The sequence below is a fragment of the Choloepus didactylus genome, chromosome 17 (genome assembly GCF_015220235.1).
Source record: "Choloepus didactylus isolate mChoDid1 chromosome 17, mChoDid1.pri, whole genome shotgun sequence".
Taxonomy (NCBI): Eukaryota; Metazoa; Chordata; class Mammalia; order Pilosa; family Megalonychidae; genus Choloepus; species Choloepus didactylus.
This window is the reverse complement of record NC_051323.1, coordinates 67,487,001-67,505,601: the sequence shown is the minus strand read 5'-3', so window position 1 is coordinate 67,505,601 and position 18,601 is coordinate 67,487,001. Positions and strand designations below refer to the sequence as shown.

General features: G+C 40.9%; 1 protein-coding gene across 50 annotated transcripts in view; it reads right to left on the bottom strand.

The window, feature by feature from the left end:
- The window catches only part of MAP4K4 (mitogen-activated protein kinase kinase kinase kinase 4), a 206,324-nt gene that overhangs the window by 71,526 nt on the left and 116,197 nt on the right, over window positions 1–18,601 (bottom strand). For all 50 annotated transcript variants that reach the window (XM_037806473.1, XM_037806475.1, XM_037806474.1 and 47 more), the window contains exons 4-6: window positions 9,452–9,577; window positions 8,077–8,187; window positions 4,253–4,343 (exon numbers count right to left, since the gene is read on the bottom strand). In XM_037806473.1, coding sequence (XP_037662401.1) covers window positions 4,253–4,343; window positions 8,077–8,187; window positions 9,452–9,577 — 328 coding nt within the window. The remainder of the gene's footprint in view (window positions 1–4,252; window positions 4,344–8,076; window positions 8,188–9,451; window positions 9,578–18,601) is intronic.

Genomic DNA, 18,601 nt, shown 5'->3' with positions numbered 1-18,601 from the left:
CAAAATTCCAACTACCTATTCTGCAGACTTGGAAAAGCTAGTAATCAAATTTATTGGAAAGGGAAGATGCCTCGAATTGCTAAAGACACTCTAAAAAAGAAAAACGAAGTAGGAGGACTTACACTTTCCGACTTTGAAGCTTATTATAAAGGTACTGTGGTCAAAACAGCATGGTACTGACACAAAGACAGACATATTGATCAATGGAATTGAATTGCGAATTAGGAGATAGACCCCCAGATCTATGGCTGACTGATCTTTGATAAGGCCCCCAAAGTCACTGAACTGGGACATAACAGTCTTTTCAACAAATAGGGCTGGGAGAGTTGGATATCCATATCCAAAAGAATGAAAGAGGACCCCTACCTCACACCCTACACAAAAATTAACTCAAAGTGGATCAAAGATCTCAATATAAAAGACAGTATCATAAAACTCCTAGAAGATAATGTAGGGAAACATCTTCAAGTGGCTGTATTAGGCAGCCACTTCCTAGACTTTATACCCAAAGCACAAGCAACAAAAGAAAAAATAGATAAATGGCAACTCCTCAAGTTTATGTACCTCAAAGGAATTTGTCAAAAAGGTGAAGAGGCAGCCAACTCAATGGGAAAAAATTTTTGGAAACCATGTATCTGACAAAAGACTGATATTTTGCATATATAAAGAAATCCTACAACTCAATGACAAGAGTTCAGACAGCTCGATTATAAAATGAGCAAAACATATGAAAAGACAGTTCTCTGAAGAGGAAATACCAATGGCCAAGAAACACATGAAAAAATGTTCAGCTTCACTAGCTATTAGAGAGATGCAAATTAAGATCACAATGAGATACCATCTCACACCAATTAGAATGACTGCCATTAAACAAACTGGAAACTACAAATGCTGGAAAGGATGTGGAGAAATTGGAACTCTTACTCATTGTTGTTGGGACTGCCTCTGAAAGTCAGTCTGGCAGTTTCTTAGAAAACTAGATATCGAGTTACCCTTTGATCCAGCAATTGCACTTCTCGGTATATACCCAGAAGATCTGAAAGCAGTGACACGAACAGATATCTGCACTCCGATGTTCATAGCAGCATTATTCACAATTGCCAAGAGTTGGAAACAACCCAAATGTCCTTCAACAGATGAGTGGATAAATAAAATGTGGTATATATGCATGATGGAATACTACACACAGCTGTAAGAAGGAACGATGTCATAAAACATATGATAAGATGGATGAAACTTGAAGACATAACGCTGAGCAAAATAAGCCAGGCACAAAAAAGAGAAATATTATATGCTACCACTAATGTGAACACTGAAAGATGTAAAACAAATGGTTTACAATGTAGAATGTAGGGGAACTAGTGATAGAGAACAATTAAGGAAAGGGGAATGATAACTCAATAAGAACAGATAAGCTATCGCAGGTAAATTTAACGTTCTGGGAGTGCCCGGGAATGACTAAGATCTGTTAATTCCTGATGGGTATGGTAGGAACAAGTTCACAGAAATGTTGCTATATTAGGTTACTTTATTGGGGTAGAGTAGGAACTTGTTGGAAGTAAAGCAGTTATCTTAGGTTAGTTGTGTTTTTCTTACTCCCTTGTTATGGTTTGTTTGAAATGTTTTTTTACTGTATGTTTTTTTAAATTTTTTTTTTTTTTGATATAGTTGATTAAAAAAAAGAATTAAAAAAAAAAAAAAACTATGGAAAAAATATGCAGATCCCCCTTGAGGAGCTGGTGGAGAGTGCAGGGGTGTTGGGCTTCCCCATCTCGATGGTTGCTGATGTGCTCAGAGACATAGGGGACTGGTGGTTTGATGGGTTGAGCCCTTCACCACAGGACTTGCCCTTGGGAAGACTGTTGCTGCAAAGGAGAGGCTAGGCCTCCCTATAATTGTGCCTAAGAGCCTCCTTCCGAATGCCTCTTTGTTGCTCAGATGTGGCCCTCTCTCTCTAGCTAAGCCAACTTGGCAGGTGAAATCACTGCCCTCACCCTCTATGTGGGATCAGACACCCAAGGGAGTGAATCTCCCTGGCAACGTGGAATATGACTCCCAGGGAGGAATCTAGATCTGGCATCGTGGGATGGAGAACATCTTCTTGACCAAAAGAGGGAGGTGAAAGGAAATGAGATAAGCTTCAATGGCAGAGAGATTCTAAAAAGAGCTAAGAGGTCACTCTGGTGGGCACTCTTACACACAATATAAACAACCATTTTTAGGTTCTAATGAATTGGAATAGCTAGCAGTAAATACCTGAAACTATCAAATTACAACCCAGAACCCATGAATCTTGAAGACGAGTGTATAAAAATGTAGCTTCTGAGGGGTGACAACGTGACTAGGAAAGCCATATGTACCAAGCTCCCCTTTGTCTAGTTTATGGATGGATGAGTAGAAAAATGGGGGAAGGAAAACAAACAAACAAAGGCACCCAGTGTTTTTTACTTTAATTGCTTTTTTTCACTTTAATTTTTATTCTTGTTATTTTTGTGTGTGCAGTAATGAAGGTGTCAGGGATTGATTTTGGTGATGAATGCACAACTATGTAATGGTACTGTGAACAACTGAATGTATGCTTTGTTTTGTAGGACTGCATGGTATGTGAATATATCTCAAGAAAATGAATTAAAAACAAAAAGAAAGAAAGAAAGAAGGTTCTCGGGGAAAGCACAGAGTAGTGCAAAAAATAAAGAGAATCAAGTTAAATCTCCAACAAACTAAGAAACACCACCCCAGGCACTGGGACTTCTGCTCAATTTTCAGAGCAACTCCTACATCCCACACAGTCTGATGGTGGTGGTGGTCTAGAGCAAAGATCAAGGCTGGGAAGTAATGCTGCCAGCAAGACTGCAGATCTCTAATGGAATGTATGGAATGTTTTTGGCCATCAACCTTGTCCACACACTGCCTCTACACCTAGTGGGAATGCCCAAAGGTGGAGGAGCTCTCGCAAAAGGCCGACAGAGCGCTGCCACCATTCACAGGGACTATAGACCCAACTTCTGCACACAGTACATGCTGAAAGGACCTGGCCAGGGGGTGCGCTGGCTCACCAAATGCTCCTCAAGACAGAGACACTCAGGCCGTGCAGCGCAGAGGGCCTGAGCCAGTTTTGCAGCAGCTTGTCATCGACAGCTCTCAATCACTAAGTGGCTGCTGAGGGGCTATCACAGGCCGAGCACAATGAGGTCAGTGCAGGGAATGCACAGAGCTCACAGAGTCCCTTGGGCATGACAATTAGTGACTACCATTTTAGTTTTGAGGGGATTTTCCAATTGGGCAAACTATTCCTCCACAGTCAACCAACCAACAGAGGCACTATGCAAGAAAGCAATTGTGAAGATTTTATTTTTAAAAGTACAACTGTGCCTAAGATTTTTTGAAAGAACGGTGGACTAGCTTTATAAAAATACTTTTGTGTGTGGATGATACCTTCATGGAAGAAAAATTCACATTAATTCTGTTTACAAATGTGGTGACAGTGGAATGGGAACAAATACAGATCCAGCTAAGGGAAAAAAGAATCATAAAAGAATTAACGTAACATCATCTCTAGGAAGACACACCATGGGCTCAGTCCATCCATCTGTCCATCCATTATATACTTATTGAGCACCTACTAAGTTCAAGGCACTATGCTGGGTGCTAGATAAGAAGCCACTGGTGAAGAAAACAGCCCTATTATATTCTGGTAAAGGAGAAAGAAATACAAGTAAACAAATAGCTATTAGGTGATCAGTACTATAAAGGAAACAAGCAGGAAACGCCAACACGGGCCAGAGGGGCAGGGAAGGCCTCTGAGGATGAGGAAAAATCTGAGACTTCAAAACTGAGGGCAAGTGTTCCCAATGGGGAACAGATGTGTAACGGTCCTGGGGAAGAGGAGAAGAGAGAGGGACAGGAAATGAGGTGGGAGTGCAGCAGGGGCCAGATCCTGCAGGGCCCTGATTCAAAGCGAAATAGGAATCCACTAAGGGTTTCTAAACAGGAGTGATCTGGTTTAAAGGTCAGTCTGGCTACTGTGGGGAGGACAGACCAGAGAGAAGAATAAAGGGGTGACGGGTGGGGGGCAGAGGGAAAGTTAGAGCCCAGCTAAGCAGTAAGCCCATTCCCACATTCTCAAATAGAAGAGAAACAGAAAACCATGGGTAAGAGACTGAACTTTCAGAGAAATGGCAAACGGAGCCAGAGGTGTTGCTGGTTTGCACTAGGGGCAAGTAGTAGAGGACGCTGCACATCCATCACATACCAAGTTTCACCTCTGCATTCTCGGTCAGCAATACATTCTGGCCCTTGATGTCCCGGTGGATCACATGATGAATGTGAAGATGTGCCAGTCCCTGAATCGGGAAAAAGCAGAGCCGAATTTTAGTTCTCTGCTGCCATGAGCAAACAATCAGGAACACAGCTTTTATAACCAAGTGCGTATATGTGGGCCAAAAATTTTTGTGAACTCATTTAGAACATACAACTCAATCTTAGTACATTTTCAGGAAGACATCACCCATACCATCATACAGAAGGAAAGCGAACACCCACCTCCAACCCAACTGATCAGGTTTCCCATGTGAGTGCCATCACCATTTTCTAGCTGTGCCTTATTTAAGACATACTTCAGATTACCATCTGCAGTTACTCTGCTATAATTTGTGCTATCTTTGTACAGGGTGGTTCCTTTCCCACGCTTTAACGTCTGTCTTTCAGTGGGTGACCCATGGGTTTATTTGAACTAGACACATCCCAGGGGAAGTGAAAGGCTAAAGTGGGGCTTAAAATTTGTTCTTGGACACTGGTTAGCTTTCCCACTATACAATGACAAATTGCTAACTAATGATCAATCCCACCTCCACCCCGAAGATAAAATAATTCTACTGTCAAAAGAGCTTTATGTTCAAATAAAATATCTTTTTTTCCCAAGGAAACAAAACCTACTGGGCATTTAGCACTTTATGATGACTTTGTATCTGGAATGAAGCCCAAAAGAATGTCTTTAATGAGAGATGGTGGAAGATCAAAAACACATGTTGGATCCAAATAGGGCCCAAAAGACAGAACTGCTTCATTCTCCCATTTACTCATTCTATAGCTTGTTCTGTCTATAGCTTGCCTTCTTCACACACACAACCCATTTACTCTGAAATGTCTCGATCCAAAAAGGGAAGATCAGAGACGAGTGTTCATTTGATTTTCCTTTTTAAATTTTTGTGGGGTTTTATTATAATCAATACTTTGTAGGATATGAATTAAATACAACAGCTGCTCTAGACACTACTTTTTCTAATATAAAGAGTTTTTAAACAATTATTTACTAGTCTGCCTGTGAAAAAGAATTGAGCCTATTTGCTGGCTGTGTTTATTTTTCCACAACACGGGATGAGCAATAGTATATCACAGAGCACTGACTAGAGAAGAAAGCACTAAGCTGTACTGTATTAAGTGCCATAATTAGGAACAAAGTGCCTTCTTTCAGCATCATATAACTTCAAACATCCCCTGTCCTTGCAAAAAAAGACACACACACAAAAAAAGTAGCTTCCCTAATTCTTTCATACTTCCCACTTCTATTACTTCAGTTCAATTTTATTTTCTCACATGCATGAAACCCTTCTTAAACCTTTACAAGATTATTTTAGCAACAAATACAAGCATTCACTTCTGAAATGTGGCCTGCATGCAATCTTTTTCCTTACCAGTGGTAAGAAAGAAAAATTTCTCCTTCCCTGCCCATGCCATTAAAGGATTGCTGCTTCTGCAGATGAAACTGCTTTAAGGTGTGTCCAACAGCTCTTTGAAGTTAACGCTGATTATTCTGAATAATGGACACTTGTCTCCAGTATGAAGCACATGGGATGAGAGCATGTGGCTGACTACTCCTGTGCCCAAAGCTGGGCCACAATTAGTCCTCCTGAGCACAGATGCCAACTAAATACTCAGCAAATACCCATCCTGGAGCAAATGAATTAATGTTTCAAAACAGAAATGCTTTTCCTAAAATTCTATCTCACTCTGGTCACAGAACAAAGTAGCAGTCAACGGCTGTCCTTCAATATTGGTTGCGGAAGGCTACAGGCCCATACTCAATGTGAAATACTGGTTTCTCCAAAGTGAAAAAACTGCCTTGTGGAATGTGAGCGTGGGAGTGGGCCGGAAGGAACACGCTGGCTTTGTTGGCAAACATTTTGGTCTTGGGGGTTTCAGTGGGCTGGCCTGAGAGCACTTCTACTGATGTATGAGGCCGACATGCTCCTGAATCTCACCCTATAATAAGCCTAGTATTGACTAAACAATGAGGAGAAAGTTTTGCCACTGTAGAAACTAGCTACCTCCAAATGCGTCTCTGAGGACCCAAGTTATCTGCACGGAGTCTGCTACCCTCTTTTCCCACGAGACCTCACCTGCTTCCTACCACCTCCGCTTTCTCTTTAGCAAAACTATGATAAATACATATTAGCGTACAATACTAACTCTTCCCGAGGCTTTTTATTTTTACTTAATTTAAACTTTTGGCAAAGGAAAAGTTCCATTCTAGATGAATCTGAATAACGGAAGCATTTGTTTCAGGTGCCTGATGAGATGGGGAGATTCCCTGCATCTCAGCAAGACGTCCGCTAACCTACCATATTCAAGTCAAACAGAGGCCTCAAGCAACTTGGTCTTTTAAAAGCTGCCTGGAATCAATGGAGGTAAAATGGCTAAATATACATATTATTGGTCATAGGTAAACAATGCTTGCTTGTGTATATAAAACATAAATTTGTCTTTCATCTGTACAAAAGGTACGTGTATGTGTGTTTAAGAGAGAAGGACAACTAATATTTACTGAAAATATGCCATGTGTGCACCTGCATGTAAGTGCTATTATTATTCTCATAATAACAGCACTCACTTCATAGGCTGTTATCTAAAGCTTCCAGGTGAGAACACGCAGCCCTGGAAGTTGCACAGCTTTGCCACGGTGTTGTACATAGGCAGCAGAGCCAGCACTCACACCAAGTCTGACTCCAGCCCTCAACCTCCTAGCCACTGTGCTATCCTGACCACGTGCTCAGTTTCAGTTATTAACGTAGTAAATACATAATAAATGCTCATTTACTGAACTCCTTTACAGCAGTGTAGGGCAGGATACTTTGTTTCTATTTAATCATAAAAGACAGTACTCTGAAATTTCAATAAGGAAATCTGAGTGGGATTATAAAAAAGATGGTTCTCCTACCCCACAACTAGATTTCTTAAGGAAACTGCCAGTTTTCAAGGGCTCCAAAAATACCTAAATAAAAAGAAATCAAACGTCTTCCTAGGAATTCTAATTTTTTAAACCTGCAATTCTCTATGAATCTTAAATATAAAAAGTGAGGCAATTTTATCTATAAATTATAAAAAATAAGCAACTATTACAAGAATTTTCTTATTAGTGGGAGAAGCGTAAGCCTGGATTCCAGTTTAACTTCCATAGTTTGGGTAAATGAGATGCAACCTAACTCACATGCTGTCAGGATGGCTCTTTTACTGAAAAGGAATCATTTAAAAGGTGCTAAAATAGCAGTTCAGAAGCTTACCCCTCAGATCATAAACCAGCTCTCCAACTGGCTATAAAGAACATTAAGCATTAGAAATTTTCCTCATAAATGTTACAGCAGAGTCTAGCAGTTCATGCAAAAGTTCACAAGAGGATTTAGAAAGCCAGCATTTGGCACCATCAATACTGACTTATAAACCTATATGCAGAGTTCCTATAAAAACAATAGCTAGTAATGAATTTTCTTCTCCTCCACTTGGATTTTCTTGTCAACCTCCAAAGAACAACACTATTAAACAAGGAGTGATGGTCTGGAGTATAAATTTCAGGGAATCAGAGAAAAACTATTTTTTGTTGTTGTTGTTTTTTTCTAACTTCTTTTAGATACCTGCCAGAGAATCAAAGCCATGATGTAGCTTAAACTATCAAAGCTAGCTACACAGAACCCTGGGTTGTCAAAAGAGAATAACCTATGCAGAGAGATATTTGAGGCTAGAAAATAAAAAGTGCAAACACAAGCACATGTATTAGGCACAGCGGCCGCATCCTTCCCTTACCCTCAGGATTTCTCTGGAGATGTAAGCGATCCAGTCTTCCTTGAGTGTGTTCCCTTTCGTGTTCTTCACGAGGTCTGTAATGGACCCAGCCCCACAGAATTCCATAACAAGCTAAAGGGCAGACAAGACACACTGTGACCGACAGCTCCCAGCGGCCAGACATGTCAGTACACACCAGAAAGACAAGTTATGAAAACCAAGTGGAATGCCCCTGCTTTTCCTACAGACCTAGGATGTGCTCATTTTGCAGATATTCAAACTATTCAGAGCTCAATTCAACATCCAATTTATTCGCTGTATTTACCTGGTCCTGGAGATGGAGATGTCCTGACTGACAGTCTATGCACATCCTCCAGTGTGGAGGTAACACACGAGCACTCGGGCGGCTCGTTTTGTTCCAAATCAATGCTCAAGCATCAGAAATCTAAGTCAAATATTCCCTAACACTCTTTCTCACTCAGCCTTGAGGATGTTCTGTTTTTCACAAAAACACTATATGGTCGTCAAGCTGTTTTATTTAACTGGGTTTAGTACAAAAGAGATGCTAATTTTAGCAGAGCATAATTTCCAAAAATGCACTATTTACAATATCTAAATGTTTACGCAATATGATCACAACTGCATTTTTAAAGTACCCAGAAAATGAACTGGATTAACTATTCTAAACTTCTGTGAGTGGACGGCAATAAAAATAGGGTTAATTTTTTTCCCTTCTACTTTCTTAAATTTGTGAATTCTCTATAATGGTGATTTTGAAAACCTCATTAGGAAAAGTACTAACATATCTTCCTGCCTTATAAGCTCAATACCTTGAGCATAACTAATGTTAAGGATCTGACGGTGTCTTAGTAGCTCAGAGTCATCATCCTGAACATCAATGTGTTCAGTAAGATATACAGTTGAATCCATCAATTCCAGAAATTTCCCTGATATTGTTTTTAATGAACTATTATACTTAATATTATTAAATAAATCATTGACAGAAATTTGTTTTCTTAAGATCTTTCTCTCATGTCCATGTGATAAAAAATATGCAATTAATTGCGCTAATTGGTTTCCAGAAATCAAGCTGTTATACTGCCTTTATTTTCAAGCTCCCAATTTCCTTGCTATTTTGCAAGTTCATTTTCAAATGTGACATTTTATTCCTGAAATATGGTTAACGTGTTTCCATGCAAATGTGAAATCAACATCAAAATAAACACCCAGTCAGTATACCTGCAAACAAAAGATACAGGCCAAGAGAACATTACGAGTCTACACCTATGCCCCTTTTTTCTTTGCTTTTCTCTCCCCTTCTCTGTGAAACCCTCACTGCCTTCATACATAATCAAAGAGGCAAGGTCCACAAAACTTTCAGGAAGCATCTGCCTACCCAGAGTTGGTCATCATGTCCTGGAGGGCTCTTTTTAATGAAAGCACCATAATATGTTGCGATATTTCTATGATGAGAGTACTTCTTCAGCATATTAATTTCCAGTTTGATTTCTTCCTCTTCATCCTTAAGAAAAAATAAAAATAAAAGTTGTGGCTTTCAAATGACGTGCATGACTTTACTTTCCCCCAACACAAGCAACAACACAGGGAACAGACCCACCAGCAGCAACGGAGATATATATTCACTTTTATCCTTGTGCCAAGAATTCAGGATTTTAAGGGGGCTCATCCTTGTGATTACAGGCTACGCACCAAGTATAAAAAACACAAAGTATAAAAGGAAAAGATGCATATGGCAAGCAGCACAGGACAATGCAGATAGCAGAGGGCCAGTCCCAGCTCTCCCACTGTGGGACCACAGGCAATCTACTCTGTTTCGAGGGGGCTCAATTTGCTCAGTAAACAGGGGAGAAAAAGAAGTAATAGTGTTTTAACGAATTCCTAGGAAAGCCTGCCTCTTTTCTAGAAAACACTTATGAATATAAATCACCTGGCACACTTAGGGCCTGATAACTCCAGCCCTCATACCACAGCCGCACCCTCTAGAGAGCCATGGGCAGGTGGCCGGCTTCGGACCAGCAACGCAGCCCCGCGGCAGCCCGTGCAGTGAGCATCCGCCAACCCCAAACGCAATTTGGACGGGTTCCGGGGGTTTCAATAATAACATACCACTCGGGTATAGAAAGTTTTTGCAGACTTGGATCCTCCCCTCGCCTTTTCCTTTATTAAACTAAGATGAGCAGAGGAAGGAACCGAGTTAGTGTGAGAAGATCAGGTGGGGAATGAAGGAAACAGATGGCGATACAGGTCTGGAAAATAAAATTCAGTTGCTCTTGTGAATAATGAGGGTTTTAGCAAAAAGTATTCACCTGGCTCCGCCTTTCTCTCACCTACCCCCTTGTGAGGAACCCTGCCCAGCAGGGCAGGCCTGATGCAAAGGAAGGGTCCTACCACACTACCTGCAAAGAATCACATTAAGGAGGATCAGGGGAAAGCAGAATTAGAGTGAGAAAGAAGAGAGAACATGCAGGAAAGGAGAAAACAAGCTTTGGTTAGAAAAGCAGTGTTTAAGGGAGACAAAGATGACCAAGAAAAATCTGAAGACCAGATCTCTAGGATTCTCCATACTGCATATGTTTACAAAAAGGAAATGATGACTGGTTCCCTTGAAACGTCCCTCCATCCTGTTTTTCTATACTGACACACTCATTCCACTTATAACTGATGTCCCTCCCTCTCTAGGGATGACTCAGTTTCTCAATAGTTGAGGGCCTGTGTGAGTACACTATGCCTAAAAGAGAAAGCACGAGAGTGAAATGCACCCTCCAGGTGGAAGGTAATAAGAAACTAAAAGGGGAAAAAATGTTAAACACACAGACACATGAAACTCTGAAGAATACTGCTTCAGCTTAGCATCTCCAAAACTCACAAGGCCTCAATGAACTAAAGTAAGTTTGGCTTGTAAGTAGTATATTTTTAAGATGAAAGCTACATCATTAGACATTAATGATGAGGTCAAATGAAGCAGAGAATGTCTTTTTAATATGAGAATTTCAGTTATTATTGCTTTAGAAATCAAATGCATGACAATATATGTAATCACCTTAGAAGAAAGATACTTGAGCTGGTGGCTTTCAAGCTTGGTTCCGAGGCTTAAGTACTAGATTATAGATTAGTCTACAGTATTGGTGTCATGTGACTTTGATGAACGATGGCTGCAAATACGGCTGCAGAGTCACATGACCAAGTACAGTTGTGTCCAGTCTACAGAATGATTCTCACACAAACGCTGTACTATGTAAAAATCATACCAAATGTTTATCATTTCTACCTGTGATTTAAACACGGCCATGTTTAAAGAAGCTATGAAAAGTGAGATACACAGAAACTAAGATGCCTATCTTAATTCTGAACAAAGCCAGTGTTTCATCTGGCTGGTATTAGAGAGTAACACACTTCCATCCAGGACCTTTCTTCAAAGGAACTTTATACCAAGACATAAAAAGGCGACAATTTTTATTAACGTGAGGCATGAAGAATTATGCCCCAAACAGAAAACCCAATCCATCACAGGCTTGACCTGAGGCTCTCCCGTGTGCCCACATGCAGGTGCACAGCTTGATGGGCAGTAGCGGCCACAACTTGGCAGCACGGGCACAAAGAGCCCACAGTCTCCTGACTCACCACAACTTGCTCCCTACCACATGTGGGGTTTGTTCTTGGGGGGCCTCCTGAACCCCCAAGAGTGGCCCAGGACCCCCTACCAGGGCCAGAGAAGACTGATAGGTTCCTCATGAAAGCTTGTCTCTGGCTTGGCTGTAAACCTCACCAGGCACATGGCGTTTCTCCCGAGACAAGCCTAGGTGTGTGCCATGGAAAGCTGAGCATTCCACTTCCCTCCCACTGAACTGCAGTGAGGTGATGAGAAAGTGAACTGAAGTACATGTTTCTCCTTTATTCCAAAATCAATAAAAAAACAAAGATCTGGGATATAAAGACGATACAAAAGCAAAAAGAATAAAGTTGAACCAAAATGGGAAAAAAAATAAAAATATTGATTTTAATTTTATTTCTGCATTAAGGGAGCATTGACTTCACCTCGTCTCTGAATTTTAATTGGACTGAACAGACTTTATCAACCCAGTCCTAACCTCCGTCTCCCTCCACTCCCCATACCAGGAAACTAGTCCAGGGGTCATTATTCCCGTATGACGCTTTGCCAGTAGTTTTCACTTCTTGACAGAAAGCAAATGCTACATACAGTTCTCCCATGAGAAGTTTCCTGGGCAATATGTTAAGGATCATGACATATTTCAACTAGCTTTCATGTAATCTTTTTTCTTCTTTTAGTAAGACCAACCACTGTCTTAGATCTAGGATCTAAACCGTTCACCACTCTACCAGAAGAGACAAGAAGTTCCATAGGTACTTGGTGTTTTCAGAGCCTTCTGAGTTAAAATCAGGGGCATATTTTAAAGTTCTTACAGGTTTGAATTCTGCACTGTTCACTGGTGTGAAAAACACCGAACACGCATGTTAGTAAATACTGCTGGCAGATCATCATGACACATCTATTTGAGGGAATCTAAGATGCCACTGGACAGAGATGTACCATTACTTTGTCATAAAACTGTGCTGTGCCACCGATCATAAGACACACACTTTAACATTGGAAATACACTGTAAAAACAACTTAACAATCAAGTTTGGCAATCATCCAGAAATACAGTGGTCAGATCAATGTCGCTTGTTGTACTTCTGAGGTATTAAGTAGTTAAATCACAGAAAGATATGAAAGTGAACTACCAAAAATGGAGAAGAAAGTATATTCTTCTCTCAAATTCCTGTTTTAGGATGAAGTCCATATATACAGTAAACATTATTTCACTTGCTTCTATGATTTTAAAATAGATGACTATTACACATCTTATAAAATTAAAAGGCATTTAGTACAACTAATTGTCATTTCCTGTCTAATTATGAGTGTTGACCTTGAAGGAAAAGCATCAGAATTGCAGAATCTGCCAAAGGCTTTGAGCCAACTACAACTGGAATCCTAATTATGACTAATGTTTATTACACACTGTTTTTAAAGTAATGAACCAACTTCTGAATTCAAATCCCCCTTTGGTCATTAGTTTACAAGTTTGGCAGTCTCGTCCCAGCACTTTAAATACAAACACACCCACCACCACCATCACAAACACCATCACCACCACACACCTCATTTAGCCAGAATAGATGGGACAGAAAGCAGCCTTTTGGGGCAAGCCCGAAGCTAAATTTAAAAACAACAAATCCCAGACGGGAGGAGAAAGTGGAACTGGCAAAACTACTCAGGGGAAGTTTATATATCCTGTGCGATGAGGCGGAGTCCAAACTACTTTGCCCTTTGCTGTCCTCTTCAAGAGGCCACATCATATTCAAATGAAAAAGGAAAAACCCTCCGGGTAACTTGAGAGGGGAGAGCCTCAAAAGGCAGAAATGAAGGGCTCCCTCTTGTTTCTCTCCAAGGCGAAGCAGCTGCGAAGCCCCTCGCCCTAGGGATTTGGAGCAGCTGACGCTCATTAGCATTTTGGACTCGGACCAGTGGGACCCAACTCTGCTAGCAGGGGTCTTTGTCTCGGGCAGGGATCTGGCATGGGGGTGCACTTCCATGTCCCCTCGCTGGCTGGGCGAGGACGATGGGGGAAGCGCCAACAGTGGCCCTTCTCAAAAGCCACTCCGGGCAGGTCCAGCCCACTCCACCTGAGCGCAGGAGGGCAGACAACCAGCTGCTGTCCCGGCCAAGGACCCTGCACACCTGCTTCAACTTCACCTAAATCCTCTCTCCTCCCACTGAGGGAAGGAACCATGGGGCACCCACAGGACAGACACGGCGACTTCAGGGAAGTCAGCTGGGATCCAAGAAAACTGCAAAGTGTTCTGAGCTCATCTTCTAACCTGGAATTATACCTCTAAGCAGTAACAGTTGAACAAAAAGGGAAGGGCAAGTAACAGTTCAGTCTGTCTTTGCTAGTTGGAAGGCGCACTGATGAAATGAGAAACTGGCAGACTTCAGCACCAAACTTTATAAACGAGTATACATTTAGACACAATTAGTATGAAAATATCTATTTTAGAAAACAGTTTACAAATCTGTTTCACTAAACTACCAGTTAAACCCTTCTTTATATGACTGTGAACTGGTAAAAAATGAAGACAGATCATTTTCACCTGCAAATCCCAGTTATATCTGGAATATTATTCAGTACCACACCAAGTGGAAAGCAGCACAGAAATCAAATATAACTTTCTTGGACACAGACACATGAAAAAGTTAAATGACTAAAATTCACTGTCTATTCAACTAAACACAGGTGAACAGAGCTATGCAGGAAAGACTGTAAAACAAAATTAAGGTTTCAGGATCTGGTCAAAAAGAAGGAATGGCATGTCCTTTTAAAATTCATCAGCCCCCTTCTCCCAAGATTAAAATAATTCCAGAGTAAAAACCCAATAGACAAACTGCAAAATTAACATTTAAAAAAAACTAAATAGAAATCAAGGACTCATGACAACTCACTCAAGAAAAAACACTGTTTTGAACAATTTTCAGATAAAAAGGCATGCTATGCTTCTCTCTCGTTTTGTTCCGAATCAGTGATTCCAAAATTAAAGTACAATGAATAGCCCTAAAGCCCTTAACCTGTTCTCTTTCTGCCTTTTTTGTCTAAAGGCACCAAACAGAACTTTTACTAGACACAACCAAGTCCTCTGACTTCTCCACCCTCCACAAATTTTGCCAGAACAAGTTACTTGCTGAATATTTCAATGCGCTTGCATCACTCAGCTGGTATCTAAAACTAACGTGATAAGGCCAAGATTTACACAGAACACCGTTCACCTGGATGGGCATGTGGCGGTGAGGGTTACCTCTAGATTGTGACTAAACAAAATCCGTTCCATTACCCTCAGCGTTACTCACTCTGAGAGCCTCAGGGGACCGTGCTTCCGTGAATGATGCCGAGAGCCACCAGGAGCCAAAATGCAGCCCTGTGGCAACCCTCCCAAAAAGGCACCAATGACAAACAGTGGATGTGGTGACCTTACTCAAACAATAAAGCCAAACAGGACAGATCACTATTTTCTCTAGGATCTCAATGTAACCATTAGAATTATCCAAAGTTTCACGTCATTAATACCCAGAAGTTATCCCAGCTGCCTCATCAAGCACCAGGTCTGTTAACAAGGGCCTTGAATATTATCATCTGAAATAGTTTACAGTGTTACTTGATTTTAGAATCCATCCATTCACTTCCTCCAATCCGGAACTAGCTGTACACACAATAGAAATGTCTGCTACCGAGGGCACTGAAGCACAAAAACCTAAAACAGGACCTGAAACCTCGATCTGTTCAGAGATGAAAAACAGATCTGCCAGGACAGCCCCAATGTAACCAAAATCAAAACGTGACTGTAATCAAACTTTAAATTATATCATGAGACCAGAAAGGGATCAGTAATCCCAATTACTGAGAAAATAACAAAAGAGTATATTCTTCACATCTTTTTGCCATACACACACAAACACACGTATACGTGTGCTCAGATAACTACACACGTATTTTAATGAATGCACAGGAATAAACAAACAAAAAAATGTTACCAAAGATTATCTCTGGGTTACAGGTATTTTCTTCTTTAACATTCCTAGTTTTCTACAAATGACATGTACTACTTTCCTAATTAGGACAAAAAAAAAAAAAAAAAAAAAAAAAGAAGAGGTTAAAATCAAGAGTTAGCTAAGAATTCAAAACGAATTTCCCTCTGGCAGCTCACAGAAGCTGGCTCCATGTCACTCTCCCTCCCCTTGCTTACCAGGATTGCTGCCACATTCCCTGCTCAGGCTGCCACCTGCAGTGGCCAGTTGTGCAGGGAGAGCTTGAAGATTTAGAACTTGGTTAATCTTCCTAACTGGGTCAGCTGCAACACACAGCTTTGACCTTGGCCTCAAGGATGTTTCCTCCTGTTTGCTCCGATGTACTAATCCAGACCCCAACTTCTTGAGAATGGCTCTTTCCATGTTTATACCTTTCCTAGAGCAAGGAAGGAGGTTAAGTGGAGCCCGGGATCACTCACTGTACTCTGTCTTCATCTTTGTAACCTGCCACAGGGTCCCTTAAGGAGTAGCTTGCCTCAGCCCATACGTTACCCTTTCCTAAATCAGGGACAAACTGAAGCTCTCCATAGTGCAAGCAGGAAGAGTACTATTCACCGAATAGAGCCTTGCTGAAAACACTAAGAAAGGTCTAAGTGGGGAATGGCAACAAGAGGTGCAGCTCTGAAGAAGATATGGGTGTGCTGACCACTTCTCACGTGCACCAGAGCTCCTGCTTCCATATGACAGAGTCTGAGCTCTGGAGAAAAAGTCTTCAACAGAAAAGTAATGAAAAGAACTTCTGGACTAACACGAACAAGATCTGCCATCCTGCCTGATCAATTAAAATTAGTCAAAATGTATGAAAAAGTTTTCAAGACCCTGGGCATCAGGCAATGAAGGACAGTGATCTGAGAGATGGGAAACAAATGAGAATGCCCTACATCTGCCCTGGCTTACTGCCGCCCACCCCCACCCCCACCCCACCCCCGGAGCCTCCAGGCTGCAGAAGAGGGAAACCCCAGTGGGGCCCTGAGGATCTTCCGAGTTGAGACGGTGCTGAGGGCCTGGGGAGAGCACAGCGGCTAGTGTGAAGGTCAGAATCCCAGAGAAGGGAGAGTAGGGATGGGGGTGGGGGGGATCTGCAGAGACCCCTCCACTGGCTTCAGCACATTCCCCCAAGGAAACTGCCTGAGACCAACTCACTGAAAGAACTAGAGGGAACAGCACTTAGGGCCCACAGGCGTAAGGTTCCTGCCACAAAAGTGGAGAAAAATCAGGCTAAACTAAATGCTGCTCTGGTCCCCAAACAAATCTTAAAAGGATCCCAGAATAAAGCTCAAGAACATTATAGGAATCCAAAATATCCAGTACCCAACAAGGTAAAATTCATAATGTCTGCCCTCCAATTTAAACTTACCAGACATGCAAAGAAGCAGGAACATACTACCCAGGAGACAAAAAAACAAAACAAAACACTAAACCAGAACCAAGACAAGAGAAGTAAGCAAAGACATGAAACCAGCTTCTACCTACACCTCTAAAGGTTGTTTCAATTCCTCAACTAAGGTGCAAAACGCCCCATACATCATACGGGCCATCTGTTCCTACTTTCCCACATAATCATAATTGAAAATCATCATAATTAAAAAAAAAAAGACAAAACTAACTCACACATAGAAAAAAATCTCTACAGAACTGATGTGAGAAATTGTCCTGCTTTTGATCAGATCATTAAATAAATTTTGCTTGATTTCAATTACTGTAAGACAATTATTAGTTTGTGCCTGAATCAAAAGTTGAGACATTGTGAAATGTTAATAAAGAAAACTGGGAGGTGAGGGGGTTGAGAACTCTGTATTTCCTACATTTTTCTGTAAACCAATAATTGCTCTAATAAAAAATAATAAAAAAAGAAACACAGTAGAGAATATAAAAATACCTCAATAAGAAGACAAGCAACCCAACAGAAAAATAAACAAAAGGTATGAACAGTTCACCAAAGAAGATACACAAATGTCAAATAAGCAGTGTAAACATTAGGGAAATGCAAACTAAAACCACAAAATACCACTTCACACCTACCAGGATGGCTAAAACAAACAAAAAAGTGACAATAACAGCTGCTGACAAAGCTGCGGAGCAATCAGTACCCTCAGATACTGCAGGTGGTGCAGCCAACCGGGAAGCAGTTTACGGCTTCTTACGAAATAAAGCACACACTGAATTACTGTAGGAACTAACAATTCCACTGCTAGGTATTTACCCAAGATAAATGAAAATATACTTCCACTCTAAAACCTGTATACAAATATTTATTGCAACTCTGTTCATAATAACCCAAAACTGGAAACTTAAATGTCCATCAACTGGTGAGCAACGAAATTGTGGCAGAGCCATACAACTGGAATACTAATCAACAATAAAAAGGAATGAACAATGAGTCACAAATGAATTTGCTAAGAGAAAGAAGCCAGCGGTGGTGGTTCCCTACGTGTCAAAGCTCATGGAACTTGGAAACAACCCAAATGTCCATCAACAGATGAACAGACAAAATATGGTACAGCCATATAATGGAATACTATTTGGCCATAAAAAGGAATGGCTTTCCAATATATGCTACAACATGGACGAACCTTGAAAACATCATGCTAAGTGAAGCCAGACACAAAAGGACAAATACTGTATGACCCCATTTCTATAGAATATCTAGAATAAGCAAATTCACAGCAATAGAAAGTACATGATCAGACACCAGGGGGAGGGGGAAGAGAATGGGGAATTAGTGCTCAATGCATAAAAAGTTTCTGTTTTGGGTGATGAAAAAATGTAAATAATGGAAGGTGGTGATGGTAGTGTAACAACAGTAAAGTAAGTAATGCACTGAACTGTATACTTAAAAATGATTAAAATGGTCAATTTTGTTATATATACATTACCACAATAAAA